This window comes from Manduca sexta, unplaced genomic scaffold (genome assembly GCF_014839805.1).
Source record: "Manduca sexta isolate Smith_Timp_Sample1 unplaced genomic scaffold, JHU_Msex_v1.0 HiC_scaffold_3522, whole genome shotgun sequence".
NCBI lineage: Eukaryota > Metazoa > Arthropoda > Insecta > Lepidoptera > Sphingidae > Manduca > Manduca sexta.
Genome location: NW_023594600.1, coordinates 1 through 11,880, shown reverse-complemented (window position 1 = coordinate 11,880; position 11,880 = coordinate 1). Strand labels below are relative to the sequence as shown.

General features: G+C 39.1%; 1 protein-coding gene across 1 annotated transcript; it reads left to right on the top strand.

Moving 5' to 3' along the window:
- Window positions 1–2,406: 2,406 nt before the first annotated feature.
- On the top strand, window positions 2,407–9,948 carry LOC119193017 (eukaryotic translation initiation factor 4E transporter-like; the record flags this gene model as incomplete). The annotated part of the gene is given in 12 exon segments (XM_037446724.1): window positions 2,407–2,654; window positions 2,657–2,693; window positions 3,244–3,322; window positions 3,805–4,042; window positions 5,360–5,534; window positions 6,237–6,329; window positions 6,928–6,996; window positions 7,477–7,579; window positions 8,018–8,113; window positions 8,535–8,648; window positions 9,260–9,371; window positions 9,875–9,948. Coding segments are annotated over 12 exon segments (1,438 nt in total), but the record flags the coding sequence as incomplete, so codon positions are not given.
- Window positions 9,949–11,880: the final 1,932 nt, after the last annotated feature.

Below are 11,880 nucleotides of genomic sequence, written 5' to 3'. Positions count from 1 at the left end.
AAAGGCGATTAACATCATTTGAATTTTACTTCTTATCTTACAAATATCATAAATGCGAAAGTGTGTGACAATGTCTGGATGTTTATAAGTTTGTTAGAATTAAATGCAGTAATGGCTGGAGGGATTTGAAAGAAATTTGGCACACGGATAGACTATATCTTAGATTAACACATAGTTTACTTTTTATCTTCGTAATTTGCTCCCGTAGGATATCATTTAAAGTTTAATCTGATTTTTTAAATAGATAGCGCCGGCGTCCTAGTTTGCTACTTTGATTTAGGGACTTGTAGCGGGAAAGATTTATCACGCGAACGAAGTCACAAGAAACACTAGTGTTTAATAAAACGTACACAAACATCCTGAGGAGTTAGAGTGAACAATAATGCCGTATTGCGTGACAGCAGTTACAGCCACTGCGGGTTTTATGTGTTGCACAGCAAATCGGAAGTGCTGCGATAACCGCTCGTTAGTCGCTGAGATAGCAGTTAACACTCGGTGTAGTGTTTTGTTGATATTTGTCTATGCTATGTTTTATGATTGTTGGAGGAAATTTGGTCCACGTTACTTGCAAGCCTCGGCTTTCTATTATAAAGATTAATAAATTATATGCGGGTTTTTGGGGATCCGTGCCTTAAAACGGGCCTTTGTTGTCCGTCTGCTTGTCTGTCAAGGCCTATTTTGTTTAAAACTCGTTGATGTATCAAGTTGAAAATTATTTCAAATGTACAGGACTACAATCTCTTTCAAATATTTATCAGTAACAAAATTAAACTTGTAAGTCTACGCGATCAAAAGATATGACCGCTTATGTCGCATATTTTCGCATATTTTGCGATTTCACAAGGGAATTATAACTTTAAGGTATTTTCCGTGGATCTAGAATCATGAAATTAGCCAAGAATCCTTACCTGTAATTAATGGCATGTAAAATTAAGTATCTGAAGCCGTAATAATGTACCAAAGTACAACCCAAAAAAAAAATTACTATTAGAAACTTTATCATTTGCGATTGGTACAATAACTGTATCTAGATATCGAACGGCAAAGACCAAATTTGTCCTAATCTAGTTTGACTTTTAGTAAGAGCAATAATGTTAGATGCTTTCATAATATACCTACCTATGAAGTTTTTACGGATCCCTCGATGCGCGAGTTCAACGCATTTCTCCAATATTTTTGTATTAGTTGATTGCTCAATGCTGAACCTAGTTCTCCCTAAAGATTTCCATTGCAACCTGTTGGAAGCGGTCTGCTTCCTGTGACCTTTATCAGGTCGTCTATAACATTATATAAATTTAGCCAAATTACAGTATTATTCAACGCCGTTATCATACTTTATTCGACGCTTACTCGCTGACGAATGTAAATAGCCCGAATGGCTAGCGTTCGAAATAAACGTTGCATTGCGCGACCGACATCGGTCGCGGCGACACGGGCTGCGTGTTTATTTTGTCGCGCCACGATATCTAGCTTCGCGATAATGTTCCTCGCCACGCGCTATATTTGACGTTTTATGCGCTGGCGCATGTAAATAAACACCGGACTGGTTATGCACGGAAAGTGCGAATGCAATGGCATCGATTGATTGATAGAGGAATTAATAGAAACAAATAATACTGATAGGAAGCTATTAGCTATTGATTTTTTATCTAGCTAAGTTAGATAACAAATTAAGCCTTTAAAGATAAGTATGTTTATAATAAAACTACAATTAAATATTAAACTATAGCGTGCTGTTGATTAATAATTTTTCATAGCCAACTAACATTGAGGTCCGGTCATAGAATGAAATGATAAACAAATGCTACAAGTATTAAATTGAAATGAATGTTGCACGTTTACAAATAGCAGTTCAACAGGCTTCAATAGAATAGGTATCGTCACGTCATCATCGTCGTTCCGAGCCGTGTCAATATCTATCAATATTTATGTAAAGTTCATTCACCTCGCGTAGATGCAGCGTTATATTGTTATGAACTTGAGTTTCTATTATTGTGATTATATTTTGATTGTTCTCTAGCTTTGTGAAATTTGCGTCTGTAGTAATAAGTTGGCTAACTTTGGTTGTATAATGCAGTGGCTTCTGTAAGCCAGAAGTACCACTGAATGAGGTGTGTGACATAAGACCTTGTAACTATTTAAACAATACAAAAATAAATTTGTATAAAATTTAGATATCAATGTAAAGTACTTCCTAAAATACTTAAGTTGAAGTCGAGAATCGTAGGTGTACTGTGACTTGATCATCGGGCGGTATTGTTTTGGGTTATAAGACTTCATCATCAATTATTTGACGCTTACTACTGAACTTAGGCCTCCTCATAGTTGTTTATATGACAGGGGGTGAGAGGGGACGGGTCGGCTGTACCCTAGAATTGGTGGTGGACTCATAGGATCTTAAGGCAGCCTGCTACTATTTTTTTTTTATAAAATTATCAACTTAGCAAATATCTGCGACCATACCGAAGCTTTTACTATTTATAAAGATGTACATAATTTTATTGTCTCAGGCCACGAGGAGAACGGCGTGTCCGGCGGGACGGGCGGCGGCGGTGGCGACCCAGCGGTGCTGGCGGTGGGGCCGGCGCGGCGGCCGCTCACCCACACCCGCGAGGAGCTGCTGCGCCTGCGCAATTCGCCGCTCGTCAAACGCAATCTGAAAACGCCTTCGCGGGCTGCGAGGCTCTTGCGCTGTAAGTCATATAATACAGTCATTCTTTATGGCCGGCACGAAGTTTGGCGCAAATGGCAATGCAACTACTCGAGAGAGTAAAGAGCTAAATTCTGGTTGGTCATAAAGTTTGGAGAGAGTTGTATATAGTAAAAACTATACAGGAGTATTTGTTAATTGTTACCTCATTAACCTAATAGGAGCGATTAGCAGAATGCGTATGAAGTTTCTATTCTTGGGTGTACTACTACCTAAATGGCGACACACTGGCTCGTATACCTGTCTTATGCGAAGTTACTTCGATAAAAATTTCCCGATCAGTGATAAATATTAAGATTATCGGCATGACTCGTTCGTATCCTTACGAACTTATCGCGATAAATGACGCCGTTTGGAAATAGCTTGTAATACCTACTGTATCGGCCAAAATATTTGCGGAGTTTCGTTTACGTAACATTGGCTGGTTGTGACGATTACGAAGCGATATTGCGGGTAGTTAAATGTTATTGCATCTGGTTTGGTTACAGTAATAAATGAGACATGCAATGGTAAATTTGTTTTGTTTTTTTCAGTGTTTTGAAGAGACGTTCCGATTCGCCGAATGAAGAAGACCGAGGTGCCAAGGGTGACGCGCCCAATGAGAACCATAAGGTAAGGGTTTAAATAAAAAGAATAAAAAAACGTATACTGTGATAATTAACACGTAAAAACTTCTATGGTCCAGCGGGGTATCCAGGGTATCCAACTTTTGTTGTCCAGCCTGCTCGAGAAGAGAGGCCGTGAGTTCGATTCTCGCATAAAGGCAAACATTTGGGAGTCAGAAAATTTGTTTCAGTATTTCTTACGGCATAAGACTTTTAGGTTAGCGTGGCTTTAGGATTTAATTTGACTCTTGTCAACGAGAGTATTTAAAGCAACGGTACTTAAAGATTTGTTGCAAGAGCAAATTAGGCCGTAACTGGAACTGACTAACTATATATAACCGGCAAAAATTTTAACACACTACCGTGTGGTGGGATTTTTTTTTGTACGCAAGTATAGTTACTCTAACGTACAAAACAATCTTACCACGCAATAGTGTGGTCAAGAAGCATTTCGGATATTATAATAAAATTGTTTGTGTATACGCGCAGGGCGTGTTCGGTCGCGAGCGCGAGCGCCGGTCGGCGGACCCGCGCGAGCGCGTGCGCAAGGAGAGCGAGCCGAGCGGCGGCGGCATCGTGCTGTCGCCGCAGCGCCGCTCCTTCACGTCGGGCTGCGGGGCGCCCTCCGCCGCGCCGCACGCGCCGCCGCACGTGGCTCGCACGCGCCCCGAGTCGCCGCTGCCCATCGCCGCCGCGCAGCAGCCGCTCACCAACAAGACTGAACAAGGTAATCATATACATTCCTCAATCAATATGACCGGGGCGCCCTGAGCCGAATTTCGAGTCTGGCGCTCCCTCTAGACTCTTGGCGCCGTGAGTAAAGACGGTCGCTAAGATCCGCCGACCCTGGCGACCGCGCGGATCTCCCCCGTCCAAAGCCGTTAATGCATGGACCTAGAGAAAAGCAATTTCTAGTTTCAATGTTAAATGTTTTAATATTTATTGCAAAGTACTTTATCAGTAAGTTAATTAAATGATTATTTGTATCATACAATTTGATACAATTAATTATTTAATACAAACAATGTAATATAAAAATATGTTTACATTAAATATTGAAACACAGACAAATTAATGCACTAATATCTTGAGATCTCATCCTGATTATTAACTTAATATGCATTCTTCAATAATGATGGCCTCAGATTTAAGAAGTTGTGGTATCCACGATATCTTTAACCGAACTGCATGTTTTTATAGCAGTTTTTCATGTCTGAGGCCTAGAGCAAACGGCTGATACAGGTGACGCGTGTTTGAAGACTAACACCGTGTCGTATTAATCGCCCTACATATTATATGGATCTAGCTAATAGCTAAAAGTGAATCACAAATGGCCTGTAGTTTCGAAATTGCATAAAAAAATGTTTTTAACATTTTATTGGGATGCATGTTAGGTATGTAGCGGATAGCGACGCAGTAGAATTTAGCGTGTAATATATTGATGATCGATGTAAAAAGAAAACGTATTTGGTTAATATAAATATAATCACGTACTATCAAAGTCATTCAAGATCAACAAACTGAAAACAAAAACTCACTATACCATGTTAATATAAGAATTCTATAATATATGTATATAAAACATTTTATATTATGACAATACGGCCAACTTCAATTTATACATATAAGAGTTTGAATTTTTCATTGGCTATGGTTATTTTGGATTTTATTAACGCTACTATTTATCTCACAAAATTCCGGATATTCCTTGTTCTACCTCCACCGAGTACCAACAGCCAGCATCTCACCCATAATTTTGGCATTATGGTCGATTTTAGATAGGTGGTGGTGATTTGACATTAATGTGGGCGTCGAGAGGGGGGTGAAAGAAAGTGCACGTATACTCCCTGCCCAGAAATAAATCACAAAAAACATAAGTCACTGAATAAATATGCAACAACGGGAAATATCGACCACAGAGGTTATTTTATGATAAAATATTTTTCAGAAACCCGTGCGATTTGAATTTGAAAGTAATATATGTAGTTGAAAATGAATTGCGTCTTCAAGTAAAGTAAAGTGTACACTGTACGACGTGTTGCAGGCGGTCGTCGCATCGGCTCCGGCCGTATCCTCGTGCGCGACGTGTCGGGCACGTGGGACGACTGCGACTACCGCAACGAGCACCGCGCCGAACACCGACCCGAGCACCGACCCGAACACCGCGCCGAGCCCTACCGCCCGCCGCGCGAGCGGGACCATCGCGCTAATGGCGACAGGTGACATACTCTAATTACATTTTAAATCCATAACCGCCCTTAGAACTAAGTTGACCTAACTCAAAAAAGACGATTTGTGGGAAACAAATTAAAAAGATTTGAGAACAATATAGCAGGCAGTGAATTCGGCGATTCGCCGCGAAAGTGAGAATCTGTTTCCATTCTATAATTTTGTCTTTTTCTCGTCATATGGTTATAGAGCATACTTTGGAAGGTCGTTTTTTTACCAAAATCAGAAATTATATAAATTTTGGATTAGGACATTTTAGTTCTAAAGGTGCGATATAACCGCTTTGAGAAATGTATAAATAAAGTTTCCTGTAACTTTAAATTGTTTAAAAAATGTTTGCATAAAGATGTTATAGGGTGCTATCACCATACCGATTTCTTAGTCTGTCGAGCGAGGCAATTGGTCGCCGCATGAGCGCAACAAGCTCCAATGTTCAATCTCTACTATTACTAGTTAGAGTGTACAATATGGCGTCCGCACCGTGGTTCCGAGGAGGCGAATTTGATTCATAAGCTGTAACTGTTACTGCTAGTTCAATATTCCGTAACTCCAGTTACGGGATATTGAACGTAGTCTAGTTTAGTTAGCGTAACATTTACTGTCGAGTGAAGATAGCAAATTCGAGTTAAATGTTGTAAATAATTGAGAGGAAGTAACCGTTACAAGTGGATACATAAAGTGTGTTGTTTCAGGTTCGAGCGGCGTTCGTTCAGCCGTGACACTTTCTCTTCCGACATGAAGAGGGAGCGAGACGATCGGTTCAACAACGACAAGCCGCGAGACAGGTTAGAATGCATTCTATTCTTAACTAGGATGTGCTCGCGGCCTCGCCCGCGTGAAGGAGTTATCCGGGGTAAAAGTACCGTTATATATTTTCCGGAGATAGAAAGGGTGTTAAACTATCTCCATACCAAATTTCATAAACATTCCTTCAGTAGATTTTGAGACAATTTATAACATACAGACAGAACTTTGTTTTATAAAATGTATAGATATATTCCTTGGTTCTCTTCCTAATGAATATGACCAGATAAAACGAATGTATTTGTTTTTTTTTATTTGACTACCTGTGTTTTTTTATTTTACCACGGGCGTGCGATTATGTTGCATCTGATGGCCAGTAAAGTGAAGTATAATATAATATCGATGAAGAGAGATTTGGCATACCACAATACGTCTCCAGAAGTTTGGCGGGATGTTTTAAGTGGTAGTTTATCAGCTGGACCTTGATTGGGATTAATGTTCCCGAACTTCAAATCACGTCTTAGGTTATTTTAGGCCCATAATACAGTTGCATTGTGTGTGTACACGATGTGCCTCTGCCTATACGATCCGGATATAAGCGTAATGGTATTCTATGCTAACACGATTGTATTGTTGCAGGGAGGACAATCGTCGATCCGGTGGTCGCTACTCTAATCGTCGATACGATAAAGACGAGGAACCAGAGTGGTGAGTTACCTTTTAATAGCTGCTAGTTGTGTTTTGCGTATAACCCGACCAGGAAAATAAAATACCTGCTTTTGTAGCTGCTTTTGCAGTACAAAAAATTAATCCCATATTTTCCTATAATGTGGGTAGGATTTTTATTTTCTTGGGTAGCTTATAGGATCTTGATAGCACTGATATTTTTGTTTTGAATGACATTGTAGCTATTGTACTCATAATAGTCTTGTTATAGCTTAGTGTCACAAGAGTAGTGTTGAACCTGCATTATGAATTAAAGTCTGGTACCATAATGAGCAGTTCGCACGTCTCGTTATTCAATTGTACTGAAAATATTTAATGCGTAATGGTTATTAAATGTGCTATGTGACAATGTTTCATTACTATTTGCTATGTTCATGGTGGTAGGAATTGCTACTACATTCATACTTGGCAAGTAATTACTTGTATATAAAAGTGTGATGTTGATTATGAATTTTGACACAGGTTCAGCGGAGGTCCGACATCTCAACTGGAAACGATCGAGTTGCGTGGCTTCGACGATCCGCCCAAGAAGAACGGGACCACTAACAACAACAAGGATGGCGATGTGAGAAATATTTATATATTGTCTATTTTGTTACTCATTGTATGAATGATGATTTTGTTTAATTTTTTTTTTTTATATAAAATTAATTGAATGTTTAATAATATGTAATATTTCATGGTGTATTTTTATCTTATTTTCAGAACTTAATATATTCATAGTCTTTGAGTATTTGTCAATATTAAAAATGAAAAGTTGATCACATTTCCAATGTACAACTACAATATAAACACAATTGTAACTACTGGACATAATGAGACTTAACATCTCATGTCTCAGGATGACGAGCGCAGTGGAATACCAAACAGTACTTTGTAATTCCAGGTGTTGGATGGTGTTTCTACTGTTTATGGGCGGTCGTATCGCCTACCATCAGGCAAACGGCAAGCTCGTCTCGTCTGAAAAGCAATAAAAATAAATGTATTTATCGTTTGTCTGTAGAAGTGGAACAGTAGTGGGACGCGGTCCCCGCTGGAGCGCTGGCGCGAGACCTCCTCGCCGGTGCAACAACCCGCTGAAACCGCTGACACTAGCAACGTATGTATACATTATTATATAGCCTATAGCTTTCCTCGACAAATGGGCTATCCAACACTAAAAGAATTTTTCAATTCGAACTAGAATTTCCTGATGTTAACGCGATCAAACAAACTATTCAGCTCTATATAACAGTATAGATTATATCAATAATGATGGGAAATTATGAAACGATGTGTTTTGTCTTATATATACTGAAATCGTGAAGAAGAAGAACAGAATGAAGTACTTACATACTTGTTTTGTAAATATTATATTTTCTATTTACATTTATTTTCATTAAAATGTCTTTTTAAAGGACACATGCACATAAGTTTTTATGTTCTGTTCAGAGGATATGGCATCATTAATCATTCATAAAATTTTCCTGTATAAATTATGTATATTTGTTGTAAAAAATGTATATATTCATCTTGAACAGGACAAGGACTCTGGCGTCGATTCGAAGACTGAGGAAGCTCAGTCGAACAACGAGCAGCCGGAGTTCAACCTTGACGAATTCCTCAAGTTTGACACAATACCTGACGTACTTACTGTGAGTATCAGATATCGAACGGCAACAAAGTTTGTGATGGATTATTTGTCTACTAGTTGACCCGACAGACGTTGTCCCGTCTTAACTATGAATTTGCAGCGAGCATTCTGTCAATCCCTGACAGTTATTTCAAACAATTGACAGTTATATAAAATTAATATTTTCGTTAAGTTTTCTTAAATTTTCTAATTTTCCGCACAATTTTTGAATTTTTCTTGCATAAGAAGCTTCTCCTGAGAATAACAAACACAACAAAAAAAAATAATAATAGTGAAATCGGTCCAGCCGCTCACGCGTGATGGCGTGACCAAGGGAAATAGGGATTCATTTTTATATTTATTTATATCATCGTTTTTTCACCTCCATCGAAATTCATTCATTTGTTTTGGGTATGCACTATGCATAAACCAAACTGACTTCAGTTTTGCTATATTTATTTGAGCTTCGGAGTTTCAAGCGTATTTAATCTCACATACTTCAAAATTGACTGATAATGTCAAACAATTAAAAGATTTTTTTACCATTGATGTTTATAGTCGTCATACATTGCCTGTTCGGTTTCACTAATCTATATTTCTAAGTATATGTGACACTGATTTTTATTGTTGTAGAATGGTAGTGGCGAGACCGAAGGTGGAAGCCGGTTCAGCCGATGGTTCCGTCGCGAGAGTCCTACCAATGAGGCGCGTCACTACGAGAGGCTTCTGCACAACATGGTGGACGGTAAGTTTGCACACATTATAATAATATTCAGAAGTGAGTGTAAAATTACTTATGAATTATACATATAGTGGATTTATATATTCAGGAATGACGGTATTGTTAACGAATAAGTAGTCATTTTATGAACTATATAGTGTATTGAAAAATATAAAATTTGAATGAAGTTAGTGGATCGATGGAGTGTGTTGCAAGGGTTTTTTAAGAATTTGGGATAGGATTAGGGCAAGGAACAAGTTTTGTTAAAATAAGTTTACTATTTTATTATATTTTACGTATTAATATATTATAGATTTTATTCCTGTTCCACAATGTTAAAGAAAGAGAGTAAAGCAGAAATTAGAGAGAGAGTGAGTCATATTGGTTAAAGATATTCGTCTTATAGAATAGACGATGTAGTTTAAAATGAAATGATACAAATATTTTAGTAATTATGTATTCAGTCGAATTTTAATATAAAATCGAAACGTCACGATAAGCTTTAACGGTGGATGTGCTGTGTACAGAGCTGGACAGCTCGCCGCGCGCGGAGTCGGCGGCGGGCGTGGCGGGTGCAGGCGGCGCGGCGGGCGCGGCGGGGAGGCGGCGCACGTGTTCGCGCCCATCGCGCCCGCCGCGCCGCCGCGCGCACCACCCTCGCTGCTCGACCTGCTGCTGCGCGCCAACGAGCCCCGGCCCGGTCAGTGCACACTCTTACCTTACATATTATACTTGTGGAGTACAGACCAATAGTGTGAACAGCTCATTCGAGTATATTCGTTTCTCATAATTCATAATCGTTCGTGCACGAATTATTCGATAAAAGTATAAGTTAGGCATTCAACTTCAGAACTTGTCATCAGCCTATAACTGTCCACTGCTGAATATAAGCCTCCCCTAGAGCGCGCCGCGTTGCTCGTTCCTCTGCTTTCCTCATCCAGCGTCTACCCGCGATCTTACGAATGTCGTCGGACCAGCCGGGTCGAGAGGTTGTCCTACGCTACGCCTACTGAACTTGCTCGTCAAGAATATTTGCTAAGACAGGACGAGACGAGAGCAGCCCTCTACATTCTTGTCTTCCTCTCGTGTGTGATTATTAGTGACATATTTTTGCTATTTGGGGCTATTGATACTATAAATTATGTAAATAGATTTCTACAGTAAGCAATTATTTTGCAAGAAACTTTCTTTTATAAAAACATAAAACTACCTTAAGACCTATAAATGAATACTTCTACTTTAATTCATTTTAAAAGACTACTATTCTAGACAGATTTTTGTAGTTAATTAAGGTATAAATATTTTCATACATACTAAAAACTTAAAACACTACCAATGGAAATTACAAATGGACTTTGCTGTTCACATAACATTTGACTTTGTTTTGTGGATATTTTTATTAATATTAAATCTTTCTTAATAAAAATACTTGGTGGCAGATTCTGGCGCGGCAGTGGGTGGCAGGATGCATAGCCTGGAGGAGCTGGAGGCGCGTCTGCGACCGCAGCCACAGCACCATCACCACGACCATGATCTCACAGCTTTCAAACGACTCGTATGTATCAATAATCAACAGAACATACGATATATTTTTTCCGTCTGGCGTTACCCTTGCCCAATGCTGTAGTCCCCTTTCCTATAATGCTTCACTTAAGCCGAGTATTGAACACATGCGTAGTAATTTTCTATGTGAGTTTTGGGTTCCAGACTAAAATCGGCAGACTTGCTCCTTTTTGATTTTTAAATTAGCCAAATTATATTTATTGACACGTTAACTGAGTTTAACGTAATAGTTGTGTTATTTGGCTCGCATCGCGCTGCCACACGGTAGTGCGGGTCAACACTTCCGTGCATGACGACCGCACTGGTGGATAATTTATATTTATATACTAGCTTTTGCTCGCGGCTCCGCCCGCGTTATAAAATTTTCAGGCTAAAGTTTTCCATTATAAAAGTAGTAGTTTCGGGGAGCCTATGTTCTTCCCAGGGTTTCAAACTGTCCCCATACCAAATTTCATCTTAATACGTTGGGTAGTTTTTGAGTTTAAGACGTTCAGGCAGACGGATGCAGCGGGGACTTTGTTTTATATTATATTTTTAGAACTTTTAAGAGGAACAATCCTGTAATACATCATTGTTGCATAAATTTAACCTTTTTCGCAGCGCACGCATCACTCGCTCCCAAAACTAATAAATTGTCCCCGTATTTGCAACATGTTTCATTTCTGCTCCGCTCCTTTTGGTCATTGGGTGTTGTTATACCGCCTATAGCACCCACAAATAAAGGGCTATCTAACCCAAAACGAATTTTCAGTTCAAACTGGTAGTTCCTGAGATTAGCCATTACTGCTCCGCTCCTATTGGGTATAGCGTGATGATATATAGCCTATAGCACTCCACGAACAAAGGGCTATGCAACGCAAAAAGAATTTTTCAGTTTGGACTGGTAGTTCCTGAGATTAGCGCGTTCAAACAAACAAACAAACAAACTCTTCAGCTTTATATAATAGTATAGATTTTATGTACGCCTCGA